Here is a 24,929-nt window from a genome sequence, read left to right on the forward strand (position 1 = left end):
CCCTGCTTGCATGTACATGGAAGTGCAAACCAGGAACGTCCCCAGTGGCAAACCAGGAACGTCCCCAGTGGCTGTGGATATCAACTACAAATGCAGAATTCCACGCTAATATGGAAAGGTTAGTAGAGGAACTATCGGGAGCTCTTAAAATATGAACAATATTTTTTCTACATACCTTTATTCTAAAACACACCAGTCCCAATATCACATCACCAACAATTTCAAAACGTTCATCGTGACGTACCAAGCTCTCAAACTCATGTGATAGAGCCACGTGCTGCAACACGTAAACACAACATGGGTAGACATTGAAATATTAGCATTTCATCATTATACGTTTAACCAAAAATAAAAGATTTCTAACAAAATAATGTAAAAGAAAGCCCATAATGTGAGGTTTAGTTTCATTTACAGATGGAAACAGGTCTTTCGGACTACAGAGTCCACGCCGACCAGCGAATCCCTGCACACTAATGCTATCCTGCACCCTGGGGACAATTTACATTTATACCAAGCCAATTAACCTACAAAGCTGTATGTCTTTGGAGTGTGGGAGGAAACTGGAGAACGTACAATGTCCGTAGAGACAAGTATCAGTAGTCAGGATCGAACCCGGGTCTCTGGCGCTGTAAGGCTGCAACTCTACTGCTGCGCCACCATGCCGCCCATACAGCAATGTTTTTGGAAGATTAGAAAATAGTTGCATGGTGCATTTATTTCTCATGATTTAACCAAGCTTGAATTGTATAAATGATCTTTTCCATGTGAAATCATGCCCGCTGGGGAATTGGTCTAGGCATTTTCAAGCACAATTCACTTTAGTGCATCAGATGGTTTCCCAACAAATTCTGTGTGCATCATCACACGTCATACACCATAAGTACTTTCCCTTATTGATCTACACTTGAGTTTGAGTTCAACATACAAGTTGTGTTTAAATAGTATTGTACTTTCTTACATTTACTATTTATAGGGACATTCGCAAACATTGGGCATTTCAGAACCTACTCCAGGCTTAAACATTGTGCAAATGTTCACAGAGTGCATTTAAAGGAACAGGCAGTGATTTTCTCACTATTTAATTGTGAAGATATGCTTATTCTACTCAGCCACTCCAGTGATCGAGATAAATGTGCCACCTGTGGCTTTATCAAAATGGGGTAAACAGATAGTACACTGTATTGCAAGGATTTTACAATGCACCTTAAAGGTGTTTTCAATATTAATCAGTACTTGTTAATGCTGGTCCCTTACCTTGCGAATATATTCTTGAAGTCCTTTTACTCCGTACAATCTGAACACAAACCACATTTTCAGAGAGCGGAATCGGCGTCCCAGAGGAATCTGCCAGTGCTGAATGTAAACATTGTCACTTAAAACATTATCTTCTACCGATTAACATAGTGATTTACATCTGCTTCATAACTCCTCATGGTTTCCATGTGGCTTTAAATAATCAACTTGGCATAAATTCTCCAAATGCTAGAAGTGGAGATGCATTTCAAGCTTATGCATTTATTGCCTGTAATTTCCTCGATCATCAATAATGTAATTGTATCAAAAAGTTAGCAGAGGCAAACACATGTGATTAACTAGTGAGAGTTAGTATGTGACTATATTCTTAAGGAATGGAGAGCAGTGTAAGCATAAGGAAGCTGCAGAAGGGGTCAGTCTCTGCCAATGCAAAAGGCAATAACAAGAGGAGGCTTTCCTTCGATTCTTTCCTTAATCTTGTTGGTTTCAAACTACTCAGTCTCTCAAAGGTAAATAAAAAGCTAGAGAAACTCAGCTGGTGAGACAGCATCTATGGAGTGAAGGAATGGGTGACGTTTCGGGTCGAGACACTTCTTCAGACTGATTCTCAGTCTCTCAAAATCAGTCACAGCTTAGCTTTGTTCATAATGTATTTCACCAGTGAATTTTAGGAAAATATCTGAGAAAAGGATCTAACACCAAAGATCTTAGAACAGCTTTAGGGCAATATCTCTTTCTCTAAAGATAATAGCTGGTAATTCAAAAAAGGGTATTTAAATAAATATGGGAGAATATAATGAAGGAGAGTGTTCTTTCAGTGGCTCTCTGCCACAAAGCAGACAGTTTCCTGGCAAATTCGACACCAAATATCACATTCTAATTACATTTGGACATGTTAGTTACATGATAAAATTCTTAAAATGTCACCAACAAGCTGTATAGTGCAGTTTAATGTCTTCAAGATCCCAAGTTGTGAAACAGCAGCTGTGAACAATCATGGACCTGTGAATGAATACAGAGATTCCAGGGGATCCCTGAAGAAACATACTGCCAACAGATTAGAGAGAGCTTGGTCCCCTGCCATTCTTTCATTCTCTCCACATTCATGTGCTGCGGCTGTTCCTTCTTTACTTCTTCCTCCATTAGAGGGCCATCGAAAAATAAGCTACACCTTCTTCAGAAGAATTGAAAAAGAAAGGCCATTGGAGAAATGGTGCGAAGACAAAGAGTGTGAGCTATAAATGCAACAGTGTAACAAGGTGTCTGGTTTATTAAAACAGTTATGTACAGATCCTAGCAGACAAGGTAGTGGGGATATACTAGTTACTGGATAGCAGAAAGAACGTGTTAAGGAAGTACAGAGCTTAAATTCTTTGTTCAAATTCCCCACTTCCATCCTATACAACGGTTTGGAAAGCAATATATAATGATGTAATTTACTCAAAGTGAAGTTGTGGCATTAAAGAAGTGTAATGTCAGATAGTTCTGCAGCATTGATTTTTACTAAGGCAAGTGGCAGATGTAGAGCTACCAATAAAACATACGTGTTGAAGTCAGTAAATTGCAGTGGCTGATACAGCAAACCAATGTTAGATCATAAAATGTTAACAACATACAAAAAAATATTCACAGAGATATATAAATTACTAGACTAAATGGGACCCGTTGGGTCCCATGTTCACACGGGAGGGCTGGTCCCTCAACACAATATTCCACCTCTCCACCAATTCCAATATTGGTGGCCAGTGGGAGGGGGTGGGGTGGGTTCTGGAATGGGTGTTGTTGGCTGAAGGGACTGGTTTCCAGAGGGCTAGTATGGACATTGTGGGCCAAATGGATTCTTGCGGTGGCAGCTCAGTCACTCAAGCCTGATGTGCTGGCAGCTCACTCACGGCTGGTGGGCTGGCAGTTGACTCATGGCTATTCTTTGAAATTCCATTTCAAGCAGGATGCGAGGCCACCAAATTCAAATACAGTTTCCTACCATTTCAAGCAGGGTGCAAGGCCACCAAATTCAAGAGCAGTTTCATGCCATTTCAAGCAGGGTGCCAGGCCCCCAAATTCAAGTGCAGCTTCATGCCCTTTCAAGCAGGGTGCAAGACAACCAAATTCAAGTGCAGTTTCGTACCATTTCAAGCAGGGTGCAAGACAACCAAATTCAAGTGCAGTTTCCTACCACTTCAAGCAGGGTGCAAGGCCACCAAACTCAAGTGCAGTTTCCTGTCACTTCAAGCAGGGTGCAAGGCCAACAAATTCAAGTGTGGTTTCATGCCACTCAAGCAGGGTGCAAGGCCACCAAATTCAAGTGCAGTTTCATACCATTTCAAGCAGGGTGCAAGGCCACCAAATTCAAGTGCAGTTTCACACCATTTCAAGCAGGGTGCAAGGCCACCAAATTCAAGTGCTGTTTCATACCACTTCAAGCAGGGTGCAAGGCCACCAAATTCAAGTGCTGTTTCATACCACTTCAAGCAGTGTGCAAGGCCAACAAATTCAAGTGTGGTTTCATGCCACTCAAGCAGGGTACAAGGCCAACAAATTCAAATGCAGTTTCATACCATTTCATGCAGGGTGAAACCACCATAAAACCACACAAAACAACACACACAGTTCAGTAGACAGTGTGTTCAGTTGATTCACAGTTCAGCAGTGTGTTCAGTTGATTCACAGTTCAGACAGAGTCGTGACATCTCCCTCCCCCATCTTGCAGAGACTGAGCCACACACACATTTCCGGGTTTTATAATCCCTCCCCCATCCCACCGGGGCATGGCCTTCATGGCATGATTGACAGGAGAGAGATTCTCAACATTTTTTAAACACTAATAACACTTTTATTTTTCATTGATGGGAAGAATCCTCTGCACCTGATGAGAGGAGGGGGACCGAGTAAGATGGCCAAAAATCACAGCCGTAAGTGGTCTAGGTAAGTAGCGTTTTATCTAAAATCAATATACAGAGCAAACAAGGAGTTGTCAAGTTTAGACTTTTAATCATGTGCTTTATTTCAATCCAACCACCACTAACAACCATTTGTAGTGCTTTATTTCGAACCAACCACCATTTGCAGTGCTTTATTTCAAACCAACCACCATTTGCTGTGCTTTATTTGAAACCAACCACCACCAACCACCTTTTGCTGTGCTTTAATGTAAGCCAACCACCACCACCAACCACCATTTGCTGTGCTTTATTTGAAACCAAACAACACCAACCACCATTTGCTGTGCTTTAATGTAAGCCAACCACCACCACCAACCACCATTTGCTGTGCTTTATTTCAAACCCAACCACATTTTCATTTTCAAACCACATTAAGGGCACTCAAGGTCAGTAAAACCACACTCACAGTTTAGTAGACATGTGTTCAGTGTTACTCACAGCTCAGACTGAGAGACGTGACCCTCTCCCCCATCCTGCAGAGACTGACTGAGGCACTCAACACTTCCCGGTTTTATAGTCCCTCCGGAAGGGGCGTGGCCTTCAGGAGCGAGAATCTCAACATTTTCTAAACACTAATAACGCTTTTATTTTTTCATCAATGGGAAAAATCCTCTTGTCCTGCACAGAGGAGGGGGACTCTGAGTAAGATGGCCAAAAATCACAGCCGTAAGTGGCAGCGTTTATTTTTCTAAAATCAATATACAGAACAACAGGAAGTGGTCAAGATCAGACTTTTAGTAATATAGATAAATGTACTTGCATATAGTCTTCAATATCTGTGATCTAAGAGGTACTGATAATGCCAATCAACTATGTCTCCTAGATCTTATTCTATATTTGCTACCAGTGCCTTTATAACTATGTATATAGCAATCAATATTTTGTGTAAGAACATTTCTGAACATCAGCTGTTAACATTAAAGGCACCACAGGCTGAAGGTGTTTATCAATTACTACAGTAACGATAATTTTGACATACTTTTCCTCCAAGTTCCCCATCATCCCGATTCAAATTCTCCTTCACCTGCTCCAAAACAGACACATGCCCAGTCTTTGCAGGAAGAAGCCCAAATGGTCAGCACTTCAAATCCATGGCTTTCAAAGAATATTCTTTTCACCATAGAAAGTAGATTTTTTAGAATTCCATCTCACATTAGTAACCCACGTTTGGAAAAAACAGATTCCCATGTTATATTATTTAATAAGGTACCATTGCACATGTATAAAAGCGATTGCTTTTAGAATGTCAATGTCCAGCTGCAGTTAAAGAAGCAGCTGTGTTCTCAAGAGACAATGGTGTCTGATTTCTGTGGGGAGATAACACGGAAACTGTTATTTTTCCCCTAGACATTTTTTTTTTTTTTTTTTTTGTTTTACACACACACAACAAACTTTTTCCTGCTTTTAATTTCAAAAGTAGTTTTTAAGTAGCTCTCCGGCTCTCGATCCAAATTGCATTATAAACAAGATTCAAGATTCAATTTATCCTACGTAATACAAATAAGTGCTGACACGTCACTTGCATTATAGCAAAACAACCTGTATTCCTGTACATGTCCATGATTCATGGCTCTGGTTGTGCCATCAGCATGTCGCATGACTCCAGCCCTACCATGAGCAAAAATATAATATTTTCTCTTTTCTTATCTTTGACCAGATTGTTCATCCTTAGAAACCTGTTCCACATACAGCGAAAATGGCTGGATAGTTCTTCAATTCACCATGTCCACCATGTGCACTGCCTGCCATCATTACTGTTGTATTTGAAGAAACTCATTGCCATGGATTGAGTTATTGGCGCAGAACAACACTGGATCATTGTCTTACTGCACCGTCAAGCAGTACCATCTCTGACTCAGCAGGAGCATCTCTGCAACATCATGTCTGGTTGGTCTTTGGTACTTACTAAGGCAAGTAACAGAGGTGGAGCTGTCAATAGAGCTGTCAATAACACCAGTACAACAATGTATAAACGTTATACCAAATAATACACTCGGCTCTCAAAAACACCCTGACCCTCATACATGCTTCATCCTATCAGGAACAATTGGCAGAATGACCTTATACTCTGGAAAAAGTAGACTGACCTCACTAAAAAATAAATAATTTTTAGAGGAGTTGACAGAATATTTCTCCTAATGGAGGAATGGTAAACACAAACAGATAATCTCCTTTAAGCAGCTACTTTAAACAAAGGTCAAGACATTTCTTCTCTTGGAGGTTATGAATCTTTGGAATTACCAACCCCAGAAAACATGAAGCACATTAAAGGCTGAAGTAGATTTTTGGACTGTGTGAGTCAAAAGAATGGGCAGGAAAGTGGAGCTGAGGTTTTGATATTACTGACTGGTACAATAGGTTTAGTAGGGCCACCCGGCTTATGCTCTTACATTCTCTGTTCTAATATTCTTATTCCAAATGTTTGTTGCATTATATGCATTCATTTAACTGTAGATGATTTCTAAATTGTGAATGACTAATACCTCATTGGCTCATTTAGTAAGGGCATCATTTTATTAAGTCATCTTTAACCAGAATATCTCATATGTGTCCAGCGGTTAGGATTCCTGGTTTTCACCCAGGCGGCCCGGGTTCGACTCCCGGTATGGGAATTTAAACTTTTAGAGGAGGCACGCTGGTGCAGCAGTAGAGTTGCTGCCTTGCGGCACCAGAGACCGGGGGTTCAATCCTGACTACGGGTGCTGTCTGTACAAGTTTGTATATTCCCCTTTTGATTGTGTGAGTTTTCACTGGGTGCAATGCTTGTGCAGGTTTGTAGGTTAATTGGACTTCGGTAAATTCTCCCTTGTGTCTAGGATAAATTGGTGATTGCTGATTGATGTGAACTCAGTGGGCCAATGAGCCTGTTTCCATGCTGTATCTAAACTCAGCTAAGCTAAGCTAAGCCAAGCCAAGGTCCCAATGTATTTTCTTTCAGCACTGCTTAGCTTTCTCCGCTAGATGGCGGCAGAGATTCCAAGTTGACTTCTGAATCTGGTGAAACACCAGCAAAGGGTTTCTGCTCTGAACGTTATCTGATAACACGTGTGTCACTGGAAAGGGATTTGGTTTGATTGCACATCTCATGATTGTTGAGCACTTTGACGAGTCCAGACTCATTATTATTTCAAGGAAGAATCGTATTAGCCTTGAAGTGCAGCTAAAACATTAAGGAAACCCAAATTACAACAGCAAACATACGTTTAAAAGAACAGTTGGGGGCGTGGATAAATGATCACATGCAAAGTTAGCTGGAAGCTACAGTGCTAAAGCTGCCCAAAACCGCAGTAATTAACTGCAGCAATCACTGGTAAGCACACTCACCCTATAATCAGTGATGAGTCCTGGAAATAAAAAGAGAAAAGTTACTTTAAAATGAAATTAATTTGTTTAAATAAATCAACGCAGCTTCAAATAATTTGTTGAATATTTGAGATACTGATATTGAAGATTCTCATAGAGCAGGCAGACAAAAGAAACGACAGATACTGGAATCTGGAGTAGCAGAGAATCTGCTGGTTGAAGCAAGCAGGTCACAGCATACAGCATGGAAACAGACGCTTCGGGCCAACTAAGATGCCCCTCTAAACCTTTCTTATCCATGCACCTGTCCAGTGTCTTTTAAGTGCTGTTATAGTACCTGCCTCAACCACCTCCTCTGGCATAGATGGGTGGAGCAGCATCTGTGGGGGGAAAAAATGATCAATGTTTCGGGTCGAAAATGTACACCAGGACTGAGGTGAGAGGGAGGCACGAGGTATAAAGAAGAACGGGGGGAAATATAGAAACATAGAAAATAAGTGCAGGAGTAGACCATGCAGCCCTTTGAGCCAGCACCACCATTCAATATGATTATGGCTGATCATCCATAATCAGTACCCAGTTCTGGCTTGTTCCCCATATCCCTTGATTCCCTTAGCCCCAAGAGCTATATCTAACTCTCTTGAAAACATCCAGTGAATTGGCTTCCACTGCCTTCTGTGGCAGAGAATTCCATAGATTCACAACTCTCTGGGTAAAAAAGTGTTTCCTCATCTCAGTCCTGAATGCCCTATCCCTTATTCTTAAACTGTGACCCCAACACCAGGAACATTTTCCTGCATCTACCCTGTCCAATCGTCTAAGAATTTTATATGCTTCTATAAGATCCCCTCTCCTAAATTCCAGTGAATACAAGCCCATTCGACACATTCTTTCATCATATGTCAGTCCCGCCATCCCGGGAATTAACCTGGTGAAACTAATGCTGCACTTAATAGAAATAATGTCCTTCCTCAAATTAGGAGACCAAAATTGCACACAATACTCCAGGTGTAGTCTCACCAGGGCCCAGCACAACTGTAGTAGGACCTTGCTACTAAACTTAAATCCTCTCGCAATGAAGGCCAACATACCATTGGCCTTCTTCACTGCCTGCTGTATCTGCATGATTACTTTCAGTGACTGATGTACAAGCACACTCATGCTTCATTGCACCTCTCCATATCAATACCCTATCCCCAATACCATGTGCTCTAATTTTGCACACTATTCTCTTGTGTGGGACCTTGTCAAAGGCTTTTTGAAAGTCTAGATACACCACATCCACTGGCTCTCCTTCATTAATTCTACTTGTTACATCCAGAGAGGTGAAACAGCAGCAAGAGGTGAATGGTGGACCGAGGAGGGCTGAAGGATTATGGGTAAATGGAGCCAGGCAGGGGAGGGGAAGGAATGATGTTGTGAGGCAGAGGCAGGTTGTTGATGATTGGAGACAGACGGAAGAGGAAAATAAAAGGAGAAGCCAGATGGGGCCAGTTGAAAGGAAAGAATGGTGAATGTGCAGGCAGTTGAAGGAAGGTGATAAGCAGAAAATGCAAAAGCTGCCAGTGCTGGAATCGGATTAGGAAGGAGGGTGATAGTGGGTCATTGAGTGAGAGGTGAATGACGGATGGAACCGGGATGAGACAAGGTCTGGGGTGAAAGGTAGAAACAAGGAACTGCAAACGTGGGATTACCAAGGAAAGACACACAATGCTGGAGTAACTCAGCAGGTCAGGTAACATCCCTGGAGAACTTGCATAAGTGTTTTTGGTTGGGACCCTTCTTCAGAAAGCATGTGGATGAAATATATGTGAAGTAGGTGGATGGAAACAGAAAGGGGGTGGGAGTGGGGAGGTGAGACTAGATGATGGGGGAAGGTATGGGAATGGGGACAAAAAAAATTGGAGGACTGGGAGAGAACTAGAATGATCGAAAGGGACAGGGGCAGCTCAGACCATGATAAATAAACTATTCTTTTGATTTAGCAGTAATGTTTTATATAATATTTTAAACTAATAGGTCAGTGTTCACACGAGGTTCAGCCAGTTTTGGCAGCCAGGGTACCTCTCAGTCTTGGGTACCTGTGTCCGTTTGAAAATGGCTGAGTTGACTGGCTCAGGTAAGAGATGGAAACTCAGTAACACAGTAGCAGTACTGGTGCCAAATCAAACACCTAGTATCCAAGGTACACAAAAAAGCTGGAGAAACTCAGCGGGTGCAGCAGCATCTATGGAGCGAAGGAAATAGGCAACGTTTCGGGCAGAAACCCTTCTTCAGACTGATCGGGGGCGGGGGTGGGCGGGGACAAGAAAGGACAAAGGAGGAGGAGCCCGAAGGCTGGGGGATGGGAGGAGACGGCAGGGGGACTGAGGAAGGGGAGGAGACAGCAAGGACTAACAAAATTGGGAGAATTCGATGTTCATGCCCCCAGGATGCAGACTCCCCAAACGGAATATGAGGTGCTGTTCCTCCAATTACCGGTGCTGCTCGCTGTGGCCATGGAGGAGACCCAGGACAGAGAGGTCGGAGACGGAGTGGGAGGGGGAGTTGAAGTGCTGAGCCACCGGGAGGTCAGCTTGGTTATTGCGGACCGAGCGGAGGTGTTCGGCGAAACGATCGCCCAACCTCCGCTTGGTCTCACCGATATAGATCTGCTGACATCTAGAGCAGCGGACGCAATAGATGAGGTTGGAAGAGATGCAGGTAAACCTCTGTCGCACCTGGAACGATTGCTTGGGTCCTTGAACGGAGTCGAGGGGGGAGGTAAAGGGACAAGTGTTGCATCTCTTGTGGTTGCAAGGGAAAGTGCCCGGGGAGGGGGTGGTACGAGAGGGAAGGGAAGAATTGACAAGGGAGTTATGGAGGTAGCGGTCTTTGCGGAAGGCAGATATGGGGGGAGATGGGAAGATGTGGCGAGTGGTGGGGTCACGTTGGAGGTGGCGAAACTGACGGAGGATTACTTTTTGTATGTGACGGCTGGTGGGGTGAAAGGTGAGGACTAGGGGGACTCGGCCCTTGTTGCGAGTGGGGGGATGGGGAGAGAGAGCAGTGTTGCGGGGTATGGAAGAGACCCTGGTGCGAGCCTCATTTATGGTGGAGGAGGGGAACCCCCATTCCCTGAATAATGAGGACATTTCAGATGTCCTGGTGTGGAATGCCTCATCCGTGGAGCAGATGCGGCGTAGACGGAGGAATTGGGAGTAGGGGATGGAGTCCTTACAGGAAGCAGGGTGGGAAGAATTGTTGTCCAGATAGCCATGGGAGTCAGTGGGTTTATAGTGTATGTCAGTCAGAAGTCTATCACCTGCAATGGAGATAGTGAGGTCAAGGAATGGTCAAGATCGTTTCGCTGAACATCTCCGCTCGGTCCGCAATAACCAAGCTGACCTCCCGGTGGCTCAGCACTTCAACTCCCCCTCCCACTCCGTCTCCGACCTCTCTGTCCTGGGTCTCCTCCATGGCCACAGTGAGCAGCACCGGAAATTGGAGGAACAGCACCTCATATTCCGTTTGGGGAGTCTGCATCCTGGGGGCATGAACATCGAATTCTCCCAATTTTGTTAGTCCTTGCTGTCTCCTCCCCTTCCTCAGTCCCCCTGCTGTCTCTTCCCATCCCCCAGCCTTCAGGCTCCTCCTCCATTGTCCTTTCTTGTCCCCCGCCCACCCCGCCCCCGATCAGTCTGAAGAAGGGTTTCGGCCCGAAACGTTGCCTATTTCCTTCACTCCATAGATGCTGCTGCACCCGCTGAGTTTCTCCAGCTTTTTGGTGTACCTTCGATTCTCCAGCATCTGCAGTTCCTTCTTAAACACCTAGTATCCAAATTTGGAACGTTCGGTCCTGTGATTAATTTCCCTTGATCAACGACAAAGGGAAAAACAGCCTTTTATTGCCAATATGGGGTGGAAGATTGCAACCTTCACGTGGTCCGCCCTGTTTCGACTAATGCAATCAACTCGACGTGCACAAACAGAAGATCAAATAGAACAAGTTGTCCTACAACTTTAGGCTGTGCACGCCATACGAAAGAAGAAGATTGCCAACATCACCATTGATCAACTGGTGACAATGTGTTATATGTAATTTACTTTTATAGGATACAAATGATGGGAGACAATGTCTTTAGTTTAGTTTAGTTTAGAGATGCAGCGCGCACGGAAACAGGCCCTTTGGCCCAGCAAGTCCTCGCCGATCACCAGCGACCCCCGTATAGTAACACTCTCCTACACACACTAGGGACAATTTATTTTTACATTTACCATGTCAATTTACCTACATACCTGTACGTCTTTGGAGTGTGGGAGGAAACCGAAGATTTCGGATAAAACTCACGCAGGTCATTCCCATTTGCTAATTCCTGTTGCCATCACATCATAGGGTTAGTGTAATTTTAATTAGCATCTGCCCCATTCAATCTAGGTTGAATACATATTTATCATATAATAATTGTATATTCCTGCACACCTTGCATCCCGAGTTCAAACATTACTTGGGAATACCTAAGTGAGCTATTCCAGCCATATCCACAATGATCTTTAGCTTAATGCTATGATGTGTTGTCAGCAAGAATTAGATCTTGTGGAGACTATGGAAGAAATGTCACAAGATTTTGATCAAGTAGTGATAAGTTGAAGTAGATGTAGGAGTTACTTGAAATGAGAGAAATTAACGTCCATACCAGTGGGTTGCAAGCTGCCCAAGCACAATATGAGGTGTTGTTCCTCCCATTTCCTTATGGCCTCAATTTGACAGTGGGGAATTCCCGGGACAGAAAGTTAGTAAGGGAATGGGAAGGGGAGTTAAATGATTGCCTACTGGGAGATTGTTTAAACTTGGTCTCGCTCATGGCTAATGGGAACCAACATCTGCAGTTCCTTCCTACGCACTTTTATCTAATGTGCACAGGACCTGTTCTCTGTCAGAATGATCACATCCAGGAACTAGGCAGATGCACAGAGCTGTAACAAATGAAAAATAATTTGTAACATGGTAAGCATTCAGACAAGATTAGCTCCGTTAGCCATATTCACAGAATTTGAATAAAAACTATAATCTGAAACATACCAGAGTCTTGATGATCATGTTTTAGATAAATTGGATCCATTTTGAAAGCTCCAATAATTTCTGATCTTTTCTTCACCCTAAAATCAACAAAATATTTGTGATTCCTTCTTCTTACTTGCTCCATTTCAAATGTGATACCATTACTCTAATCTCATGATGTAAACATGTACATGAGATTGATTCCGATATTAAGAAAGAAAATGATAATTGAAGAAACAACTGAACATGATTGGTATATAATGACAGCTAATACAAACAAACAAAAATCATTTGCCAATGCTATTGCAGTCAATTGCATTGCAAATAAATAGATCTATTCATGGCACATAGATATGCGGAGAATGGAGGAATATGGATTATGTGCGGGCAAATAAAAAAGTTAGTCTTGGCATCATGTTCGGCACAGACATTGTGGGCTGAAGGGCCCCATTATAATGATGCACCGTCATGTGTTCTATGAGGAGAATGGATCTCTTGAGGCAGAGGAGATTACTTTAACATTGCATCATGTTCAGCATGGACATTGTGGGTGAAGGGTCTGTTCCTGTGCTGTACTGTTCTATGTTCTATTTCTACTCAGGAGAATATTCTTTAGGTACAAGCATTAAGTATGCAACTTCTTACCACATGGTAACTTACCACATGGTTGAGCAATCAAAGTTCACCAAAAGCCACTTGTGAGGATTAAAGTTGAAAGAATTGGAAAACTGAAAATAGAAAGAAAACTGAGAAATATTTTTTTGCGATTGAAGGTCTAATTACACAATATCATAACCACATCTTATGCCTTATGACTTCTGCATAAGCTGTACAATTTGTATAGACAGCTGACATCATGAAGTTATGTGCTGCTGACACATGTGTTGCGAGCTGACACATAATGGGGTTAATATTGCATTTAGGCCTTAGTTGCGCCAAATCCATAGTTCACATTCCTCAGTACCAGTAATTAATTAAGGGCTGCAGCCACTTATTGCTTACTTAGCACTTAAGCAGAAGAGCGAACGTGGAAAAAACATTACTTAGGAGAGACATTAATAAGAACGGTCAAAGATCAACAGTGTAGAATTCATTTATATTTATGACCTCATTTATGACCTCCCACATCTGGATGTCAGATGTGGGAGGTCATGGAGTCTGCGCGCCCTGCAGACGTCCACATCTGCGCCAGGTGCGTCGAGATGGGGCTCCTAAGAGACCGTGTTAGGAACCTGGAACAGCAATTCGATGACCTCTGTCTGGTCAGGGAGAGCGAGGAGGACATAGATAGGAGTTACAGGGAGGTGGTCACTCCAAGACCATGGGAGACAGAAAATTGGGTCACAGTTAGGAAGGGCAACGGGCAGAGGCAGGGACTGGTGAGTACCCCGGTGGCTGTACACCTTGAAAATAAGTACTCATGTTTGAGTAAGGGTGGGGGAGACAGCCTACCTGGGGGCAGCGACAGCGGCCGGGCCTCTGGCATAAAGACCGGTCCTGTTGCTCAGAAGGGTAAGGAAAAGAAGAGGAGGGCAATTGTAATAGGGGACTCTATAGTCAGGGGGTCGGATAGGCAATTCGGTGGACGCAGACAGGAGTCCCGGATGGTAGTTTGCCTCCCTGGTGCCAGGGTCAGGGATGTGTCTGAACGGGTCCAAGAAATCCTGAAATGGGAGGGAGAGGAGCTTGAGGTTGTGGTACATATAGGTACCAGCGACATAGGTAAAAAAAGAGAAGAGGTCCTGAAAGAAGAATTTAGGGAATTAGGTAGAGAGTTAAGGAGAAGGACTGCAAAGGTAACAATCTCAGGATTACTGCCTGTGCCACGCGACAGTGAGAGTAGAAATTGAGCGATGTGGTGGATAAATGAGTGGATGAGGGACTGGTGCAGTGGGTATGGTTTTAAACTAGTATGGTTGGGGGGAGGGACTCAAATTGGGAAAGCTAGCAGTCAGTGTGTGAGGCAGGAGGCAGAGAATGGTAGCACTCTGACCCAAAATGTAGGGGAGAGAGAAGAAAACAATAATAAACAGAGAATAAGAGAGGGTGGGTTTCTTAAATGTTAGGAGCATTGTAAGAAAGGTGAATGAGCTTCGAGCCTGGATTGACACCTGGAAGTATGATGTTGTGGCGATCAGTGAAACATGGTTGCAGGAGGGCTGTGATTGGAAACTAAATATTCCAGGATTTCGTTGCTTCAGGTGTGATAGAATTGGAGGGGCAAGAGGTGGAGATGTTGCATTGCTTATCAGGGAAGATATTACAGCAGTGCTTTGGAAAGATAGATTAGAGGGCTCGTCTAGGGGGGCTATTTGGGTGGAACTGAGAAATGGGAAAGGGGTAGCAACACTTATAGGGGTGTATTATAGACCGCCAAATGGGGAGCGAGAATTGGAAGAGCAAATATGGAAGGAGATTGCAGATATTAGTAGTAAGCACAAGGTAGTGATTGTGGGAGATTTCAATTTTCCACACATAGACTGGGAAACACATTCTGTAAATGGGCTGGATGGGTTGGAGTTTGTAAAATGTGTGCAGGATAGTTTTTTGCAGCAATACATAGAAGCACCTACTAGAGAAGGGGCGGTGCTGGACCTCCTGTTAGGAAATGAGACGGGTAAGGTGGCAGAGGTATGCGTTGGGGAACAGTTCGGGACCAGTGATCACAATACCATTAGTTTCAATATAATTATGGAGAGGGGCAGAACTGGACCTAGGGTTGAGATTTTTGATTGGAGAAAGGCTCTTTGAGGAGATGCGAAAGGATTTAAAAGGAGTAAATTGGGACATTTTGTTTTATGGGAAAGATGTGGAAGAGAAATGGAGTACATTTAAAGGTGAAATTTTAAGAGTACAGAATCTTTATGTCCCTGTTCGGTTGAAAGGAAATAGTAAAAATAGGAAAGAGCCATGGTTTTCAAGGGAAATTGGACACTTGGTTCGGAAAAAAAGGGAGATCTACAATAATTATAGGCAGCATGGAGTAAATGATGTGCTTGAGGAGTATAAAGAATGTAAGAAGAATCTCAAGAAAGAAATTAGAAAAGCTAAAAGAAGATATGAGGTTGCTTTGGCAAGTAAGGTGAAAGTAAATCCAAAGGGTTTCTACAGCTATATTAATAGCAAAAGGATAACGAGGGATAACATTGGTCCATTAGAGAGTCAGAGTGGACAGCTATCTGCAGAGCCAAAAGAGATGGGGGAGATATTGAACAATTTATTTTCTTCCAAGGAGAAGGATATTGAATTATGTGAGGTAAGGGAAACAAGTTGAGTAGCTATGGAAACTATGAGATTCAAAGAAGAGGAAGTACTGACACTTTTGAGAAATATAAAAGTGGATAAGTCCCCAGGTGCGGACAGGATATTCCCTAGGACATTGAGGGAAGTTAGTGTAGAAATAGCAGGGGCTATGACAGAAATATTTCAAATGTCATTAGAAATGGGAATAGTGCCGGAGGATTGGCGTACTGCGCATGTTGTTCCATTGATTAAAAAGGGGTCCAAGAGTAAACCTACCAATTATAGACCTGTTAGTTTGACATCAGTGGTGGGCAAATTAATGGAAAGGATACTTAGAGATAATATATATAAGCACCTGGATAATCAGGGTCTCATTAGGAACAGTCAACATGGATTTGTGCCTGGAAGGTCATGTTTGACTAATCTTCTTGAATTTTTTGAAGAGGTTACTCAGGAAATTGATGAGGGTAAAGCAGTGGATGTTGTATATATGGACTTCAGTAAGGCCTTTGACAAGGTTCCTCATGGAAGGTTGGTTAAGAAGGTTCAATGGTTGGGTATTAATGGTGGAGTAGCAAGATGGATTCAACAGTGGCTGAATGGGAGATGCCAGAGAGTAATGGTGGATGGTTGTTTGTCAGGTTGGAGGCCAGTGACTAGTGGGGTGCCACAGGGATCTGTGTTGAGTCCACTGTTGTTTGTCATGTACATCAATGATCTGGATGATGGTGTGGTAAATTGGATTAGTAAGTATGCAGATGATACGAAGATAGGAGGGGTTGTGGATAATGAGGTAGATTTTCAAAGTCTACAGAGAGATTTATGCCAGTTGGAAGAGTGGACTGAAAGATGGCAGATGGAGTTTAATGCTGATAAGTGTGAGGTGCTACATCTTGGCAGGACAAATCAAAATAGGACGTACATGGTAAATGGTAGGGAATTGAAGAATGCAGGTGAACAGAGGGATCTGGGAATAACTGTGCACAGTTCCCTGAAAGTGGAATCTCATGTAGATAGGGTGGTAAAGAAAGCTTTTGGTGTGCTGGCCTTTATAAATCAGAGCATTGAGTATAGAAGTTGGGATATAATGTTAAAATTGTACAAGGCATTGGTGAGGCCAATTCTGGAGTATGGGGTACAATTTTGGTCGCCTAATAATAGGAAGGATGTCAACAAAATAGAGAGAGTACAGAGGAGATTTACTAGAATGTTGCCTGGGTTTCAGCAACTAAGTTACAGAGAAAGGTTGAACAAGTTAGGACTTTATTCTTTGGAGCGCAGAAGGTTAAGGGGGGACTTGGTAGAGGTCTTTAAAATGATGAGAGGGATAGACAGAGTTGACGTGGATAAGCTTTTCCCACTGAGAGGAGGGAAGATGCAAACAAGGGGACATGACTTGAGAATTAAGGGACAGAAGTTTATGGGTAACATGAGGGGGATCTTCTTTACTCAGAGAGTGGTGGCTGTGTGGAATGAGCTTCCAGTGAAGGTGGTGGAGGCAGGTTTGTTTTTATCATTTAAAAATAAATTGGATAGTTATATGAACGAGAAAGGAATGGAGGGTTATGGTCTGAGCGCAGGTATATGGGACTAGGGGAGAATACGTGTTCGGCACGGACTAGAAGGGTCAAGATGGCCTGTTTCCGTGCTGTAATTGTTATATGGTTATATGGTTATTGCAACATCAATGTCAAATGGATGCTATGCAACCTGAAGATCTCCAAAAACATCTTGTTCAAGTGGGGTTTGAGTTGGGAAGTGACAAAGTATGAACATGAAACACAACCTTTTCCATAGAGAAAATGCCCAATATATTGGTGAAGATACCATAGGGCTCAACATGACAAGTAACAGTCTATTCTTCCTAAGTTTAAAATCTATATATTGTTATCCACTTGAAGGAGAAGGCCACTCTTAATAAATGAAAGCAGTTTGCAGTGGGTCTTCATAACTGCTGACCTATAACCAGAACAGCAAATGATGGGGCTGCTAGCCACCAAGGGAACTTGGATTGAAGGTGGGGTGGAGGCTTGGATATAAATTCAGAGCTAATAACATTTTTATTTGTCTGACTACTGCAGAGCTGATTAGCAATGTACACCCATCAACTGTCCATTAAACCATTTGACCATTTCTCACCCTATCAAGAGCATTCCCTTTGCCTTAACCATACCTCCCATCACCTTCTCTGCAACTTAAAACAATTTATTGTTTTAAAATCACTCTTTTCTGGTACTGCGGGTCTGCAATTTAATTTGATTTCTCAATCCACAGATGCCACCTGACCTGCTCAGTATTTCCATTGCCTTTACAACAGCAACCAAAAAACCTGCACCTTTGGGTGAATGGCCATCCTTAGCCTCACTGCTCCATGATCAGCAGAAACTTAGATCATTTTCCGGAGTTCCCTTCACTGATGGCAACCTTTAAAAAAAATCTAATGTGAGTTGCTTGCAGTGATCTTTGGCTCCTTGATCAGCTTGCTTCTGGCCTACAGCGTTTTAAGGGGTTGAACAGGTCAATTTATTGAATCGGGAGAGTCCAGGCCTGACGCACTGAGCGGTGCTGTGTCCACATTCTGCTCCTTCCCACATTTTCTCTCATCTCCATGGCAACCTTTTCTGACGCTGGACTGTGTCTGCAATGGGAAAAGTTCTCTAAGCCCTGACTTGCCCTCCGGCATACAGAGAAGCCCTGATGGAAACAGCAGAGGCAGGTTTAATGCTTCAATCAGTCCAGTAAATGCTCCAGTGTTAATTTAATTATTTTTCTCAAACATGTGCCTGTTTCCAGGAAATCCAAGTGTGTATTACTCTCAATGCAACACATTCAACAACCATTGTACTTTTAAACACTTCAAACTCCAAATATAGAAACATAAAAACATAGAAAATATGTGCAGGAGTAGGCCATTCGGCCCTTCAAGCCTGCACCGCCATTCAATATGATCATGGCTGATCATCCAACTCAGTATCCCGTACCTGCCTTCTCGCCGTACCCCCTGATCCCCTTAGCCACAAGGGCCACATCCAACTCCCTCTTAAATATAGCCAATGAACTGGCCTCAACTACCTTCTGTGGCAGAGTTCCAGAGATTCACCACTCTCTGTGTGAAAAATGTTCTTCTCATCTCGGTCTTAAAGGATTTCCCCCTTATCCTTAAGCTGTGACCCCTTGTCCTGGACTTCCCTAACATCGAGAACAATCTTCCTGCATCTAGCCTGTCCAACCCCAAATATGTTGTGAACTGTAAATTGTCTTGGTTGCACTAAGGACTAGGGCTTTATTGAATTTTATTTGTTTATTATTATGTTATCTGTCAACCTTGTAAATTTTCAGTGTATTTCTAGACACGGCTGTGGACTCCAAGATCTCACAATGGGATTTATTTTATCTAACAGATTTAGGATTGTTGTCAGTATAAAGGTTGGCATGAGTCAGTAATGAAAGTGAATCACTAAAGGCACTGAAGAAATGGACTCTCTCTCAGTTCCAGTGGAGAGTAGGGTTGACATGGGTGATGTCTGCAAGGTGATGAGTAACAAGCCAATGGCTGCAATCTGTGCACAGTTGCAGGCTTTCTTTGTTTACTGTTACCAGCAAGGAGAAATTAAACGTAATTATCTCACTTTGAAATAACTATTTCGATGACTTCCATTACGACGCACTGCATAGGAAACAGAGATTGCAAGCAATAGCCCGAAAGTAACCAATTGCATAATGATTTGTTGCTATGGTTGCCTTAATAGATCTGGTGATCCAGCCTTTGCCCGTCTTTGATCTTACTCTGGCTGGCAGATTTCAACGAGGGGTTTCTTTTTGAAGTGTAAATGTCTCGCACACTGTTCCTCACTGCGGTTCAAGTGGGACAATGTTCACTGTTCCTTTTCATGTTGATTGTAAGGGTAATGCCCACAGGCATATCAGTGTCTTGGCCTGTGATTTGTGGTAGGAAGTTTGTAGTCATCTAAATATCCTACAATTCTGAACATCATAATCCTGGTGGACATTTGCAACGTGAAACATGCACAGAGGCATCAAATCAATCAGAAGCCAGTAACTAACCTACAGGTTGTTAATGATTGATGTAATGGCAGTGATGCGTTGACCTTTTAATCCTTTTTGCTGATTAAACGCTCAACACTCCTTGGTTAAAAGAGGGTATTAACTACAATGTGTAGAAAGGAACTACAGATGCTGGTTTACACCAAAGATAGACATAAAATGCTGGGGTAACTCAGCAGGTCAGGTAGCATCTCAGGAGAAACGGAGTAGGGGACTTTTCAGATCAGACTACAATATTGAACTCTAAATGGCACACAATCAGAGTCACATTCTCTCTTCTCTGCATACTGCTACCGGGTATTCATTGTGGGCACATGATCACAAATACCCCATCACCATGCTGTCTGCCATGATTCACACCACAAACAGTCTAGCACTCCACAAATATTTGTGAAAATGAGGATCTGCTTTGATAACAACATTTAAAAAAAAAATTAAACCCATCCTAGAGCATACAATTTCGGTTGCTATTGTTGTAACATACTATTTATATGCCAGTAAATGCAAGCAAATCCTCCTGACCATCCCAATACTTGGCCCTATGTGGCTTGGGCCAAGCAGCCAGGCTCTTCATCTCAGGACACCCACAGTGCACAGATTCAGAACAATGCATCAAAGGGTGAAGCCCTTACCTCCACTCCATTTAAAAGAGGTCTGAATTCTGGGCAGATGAAGGAACTTCCAGCATAGGCTGCATCAATGTGCATCCAGATATTTTCAGAGTTACCTGAAATATCACACAATGTTAATCAGTGATAAAATAATATTTGATAATTTTAAACCATGAAATAAAAAAAACATGAAATGTACAGACATGCGTGCAACATAATTATGGGAATGGAATCATAATACATGTATCTAATGGATGGAAGTACAGATTATGTGAAGGTATCAATTGTCCCAAAAGTTCATCCAGTTCAGTAATGTCCTTCAGGTGTGAAATGTGCTGTCCTTATTTCGACTGGCCCATGGGTCATTTCAGAACTGCCAATGGTCCAGCAAGAAACTTTTCTCAAAGGGTCGTTATGTTTAGGCAATAAATGCTAACTCTACAGCATTCCCGACTTCACAGTCACCAGCTTTGCTTCTGAACTGCCATGTGTGTAATTTTGTTGTAAGATATCAAACTGCATCTACTAATATCCTTGCAGCAAAGTTCTACCAGCTGATTATTTTTGTGGTCAGTTGTGGGATAAGCATAGACTGGAACTTTTTGCTCCGATATTCTTTAAATGATGCATAGCAGATTTTGCAACCAGAGGTTTCAGTTCATATCTCCTCTGAGAAAATGGACCATTTGCTATTGCAGATGTCGGCATGAGTTTAGATTAGAAGTGGTCACAATGGAGATTAAGCATCTGCTAGATTGGTCATTGGTGACAGTGATCCAGAGCTAATACCTTTAACAGGCCATCTTTGTTTTCCTCTTCCTAATATCTCATGTGCATCAAAAAGTGTGTACATATCCTAGAAAGGGTTACAAGTCTGGTAATGATACAACCTGCTTATAAATTATATTCCCAAGTATTACTGTATACAATAAAAACCTCTGGTGCTCCATCATATCATGTCGAGAATGGTCCACAGAACTGTCCGCTAAACCTAGACAGACCCAAAAAGTGGAGTAACTCAGCACGTCAGGCAGTATCCCTGGAGAAAAGGAATTAGTGATGTTTCAGGTCGAGACCCTTCTTAAGACTGACCCGAAACATCAGCGATTCCTTTTCATCAGAGATGCTGCGTGGTCCGCTTGGTTACTCCAGCTTTGTGCGCCTATCTTCGGTTTAAAACACCATCTGCAGTTCCTTCCTACACAATTTGTCCACTAACCTTCTTTGTGATCTGATCCAAATGTTCATGTTGATGACTTTTAATGAGAAATATACAATTCTTTATTTGCATACACAGAAATAATGTATTGTAGAGAATCAGAAAATGTAAAATATTGGATTATGCCATCATTTTAATAGATTAGAGAAAAGATCCAAAGTAATTCTTACAGATTGGTCCGAGCTCCATAATATTGTCAAATGAACACGAGGGAGTGGTGCCAAGTGTTGCACAAAGCTGTGAATGAAAGAGAACATATTAAAGCATGTTAGCAACCAGATCATTCACACTAATCAAAATTTAATCTTCTTCAATCCAGCCAGTGAGGAGACACAATGAATGAATACAAAGGGCAAACTTTCAAACTTTTAAAGTCTAAACTGAATGAAATATATTTTTTGAGAATTCATTGTTGAGATTGCAGATGGCTTGTGGTAGCTCTAAGACTAGGTCAACAATGTCACATTGTGAGTGGCAGCAACATGGGCCAACTATCAGTCATCTGTAGGGGCCCTGTGAAGCAATCGCTCTTTGACAGCAAGTCAAAATGTCACAGAACAATTGCCATTCCCCTCAGGCAGAACGTCCAGTACTTGCTGTCTGACACCTTGCTCCATCACGGCACCATCGAGGCGCCTGCCAACAGTTGAATCTAAGGTCATAGGTTCATTAATGATAGGAGCAGAATTAGCCATTTGGCCCATCGTCTACTCCACCAATCAATCATGGCTGATCTATCTTTCCCTCTCAACTCCATTTGCCTGCCTTTGCCCCATGATGCCCTTACTATCAATCTATCAATCTCTGCCTTATAAATATCCATTGACGGCCTCCACACCATCTATGGCAAAGAATTCCACAGATTCACCATCATCTGACTAAAGAAATTCCTCCTCATCTCCTTCCTAAAGACATGTCCTTTTATTCTGAGGCTGTGCCCTCTGGTCCTAGACTCTCCCACTAGCGGAGACATTCTCTCCACATCCACTCCATCCAGGCCTTGATGTCAGCCGTCTGAGCCCAAGTGATAAGAAACTAGGTTTGAATGGCCGAAGTTAGAACTACCACTAACATGCAACTCTTGTCCGCTGCCTGAATACTGCATTGGCTTAGTTTAGTGATGTTTATTGTCTTGTTTCCTATCAGTGCTGTGCAATGGTTGATTCTGGCAGTGTCGACAGAATTCTGTACAGGATAGGAGTGGCACAGTGACTCAGCTGGTATGGCTGCTGCCTCACACCGTTAGAGAACCACGTTCGATCTTGACCTCGGATGCTGTCTGTGTGGAGTTTGCACATTCTTCCTGTGACTGCATGGGTTTCCACCGGGTGCTCCGGTTTCCTCCCCTGTTCCAAAGACACATAGGTTAATTGGCCTCTGTAAAATTTGTCCTTAGGGACAAATGTACAGGGAGTAAATGCAAAAGTAGGATAACAGAGAACTAGTGTGAATGGGTGATTGATGGTCAAAGTGGAAACGATCGGCCAAAGGACCTGTTTTCATGCTGTATTTCTAAACTGTACAAAACTAATACTGTCACCCAGGAGAGCCAGATGTGCCTTCAGCATTTCCACATATTCCTCATCAATCATCTCCTATTAGTTGCCCTATTACACCCCTAAGCATGTTTGTGGCAGAATTATTGTACGAGACAAAAGTTTTTCTCATGGAATGTTGAGTCTTTGAAACTCTTTTCCTCAAAGGGTGGTGGAAGCAGGGTCATGAAATGTTTAAATCAAAGATCGATTATTGATTAACAAGGGGATGGAACGTTACTGTAGGTAGATTGGTGTGTGTTGTTCAGATTATAATCAGATTAGCTATGATTTTATTGGATGGTGAAGCAGCCTTGAGGAGCTGCATGGCCTAGAATTCCTGCTCCAATGCGTGAAGGTTTCCTTTGTTTTTTTTCCCCCAAATGTTTACATAGAAAATGTAATACATAAATTCTTACATAGAAGAATTTGACGGTCTGTCAATCAGCCAGACCTTAATCCAACAGCAGCTCTGACACTGAGTTGTTGCGAGGACTCAACATCCCTGCTGAGTCTCCAGAAACTTGAATTAGACTTTTAGACAAGACTTTATCGAGATACAGTGTGGAAACTGATCTTTCAGCCCACCGAGTCTGTGCCGACCAGCGATCACCCCATACTATAACACTATCCTACACACTAGGGACAATTTACAATTTTTACCGGAGCCAATTAACCTACACACCTGCACGTATTTTGGAGTGTGGAAGGAAACCAGAGCACCCGGAGAAAACCCACATGGTCACAGGATGAACGTATAAGGTCCATACAGACAGCACCCGTAGTAAGGATTTTATAGTTGGCGCTGTAAGGCAGCAACTCTACCACTGCACCACTGTGCTGCCCACAGCCGGTGGATAGCTTCCACAGCCTGCCAATCCAAGCGGTTCTGATCTGAGTCAGCAGTGCACCTGGACCTCTGGAGCTGTTCAGCACTCATCCACACCCTGTCCTGCATGGTCATCGAGTAAATATTTAAACAAAGTATTTTTCAGGTAATGAAGTGTGGAGTTTGTGTTCCAATTTGCTGCTCCACAGAACACACGAAGTGTAGGTTTATTCCCATGACGTTCCATACAAAATAACGTAGGCAGTCTTTGCTGTGACATGTCATTCACTTCACAAATGAAGCATAAGGAAACTACAAAAGAGCAACCAGAATTTTAAAGTATTTGTTATTTGATAACATTTATACATTTAAAATGGTGCCAAGGGGAGCATTGGAGTGGAAATAATTATGAATTTTCTTCTTATTAATGTGTTACATGGCAATAATGCATGCCATGCATAATTTCAGCATAATGGAGTGTTGGGAGTCTTTGATACTCTCTTCCTCAAAGTGTTGATGGAAGCATAGTTATGATAAGCAAGGAGGTGAAAGATTACTGCAGCTGGATCAGAAAGTAGAGACTAGCAAATTGTCAAGATAGTTAAAGTGTTAAAATCTTAAGAAATTATGCAATCTCTTACTATATAAAATATCAACCATTAATTAGAATCAGCATTGCTTCCCCCTATACTTACACGTCTGCATTATGTATTTTAGGAATAGACACAAATTGCTGGAGTAACTCAGCGGGTCAGGCAGCATCTCTGGAGAGATGGAATGGGTAACGTTTCGGGACGAGACACTTCTTCAGACTGCATGTATCTTAGGAATATTCATTTAACTCACAGGTATTAGAAACAGAAACATAGAAACATAGAAAATAGGTG

The 24,929-nt window shown here is 42.6% G+C and overlaps 1 protein-coding gene and 1 non-coding gene across 2 annotated transcripts in view; one reads left to right on the plus strand and one right to left on the minus strand.

The window, feature by feature from the left end:
- The window catches only part of LOC129710410 (aromatic-L-amino-acid decarboxylase-like), a 77,513-nt gene that overhangs the window by 13,593 nt on the left and 38,991 nt on the right, over positions 1 to 24,929 (minus strand). The window contains exons 7-13 of the mRNA XM_055657391.1: positions 21,849 to 21,915; positions 20,481 to 20,575; positions 13,201 to 13,268; positions 12,562 to 12,638; positions 7,521 to 7,540; positions 1,255 to 1,353; positions 176 to 277 (exon numbers count right to left, since the gene is read on the minus strand). Of these exons, the coding sequence (XP_055513366.1) occupies positions 176 to 277; positions 1,255 to 1,353; positions 7,521 to 7,540; positions 12,562 to 12,638; positions 13,201 to 13,268; positions 20,481 to 20,575; positions 21,849 to 21,915 (528 nt within the window). The remainder of the gene's footprint in view (positions 1 to 175; positions 278 to 1,254; positions 1,354 to 7,520; positions 7,541 to 12,561; positions 12,639 to 13,200; positions 13,269 to 20,480; positions 20,576 to 21,848; positions 21,916 to 24,929) is intronic.
- Positions 6,736 to 6,808, plus strand: trnae-uuc (transfer RNA glutamic acid (anticodon UUC)). The gene has a single exon. It is a non-coding gene; the product is annotated as a tRNA-Glu (tRNA).

This window comes from Leucoraja erinacea, chromosome 2, assembly GCF_028641065.1.
Source record: "Leucoraja erinacea ecotype New England chromosome 2, Leri_hhj_1, whole genome shotgun sequence".
NCBI classification, from domain to species: domain Eukaryota; kingdom Metazoa; phylum Chordata; class Chondrichthyes; order Rajiformes; family Rajidae; genus Leucoraja; species Leucoraja erinaceus.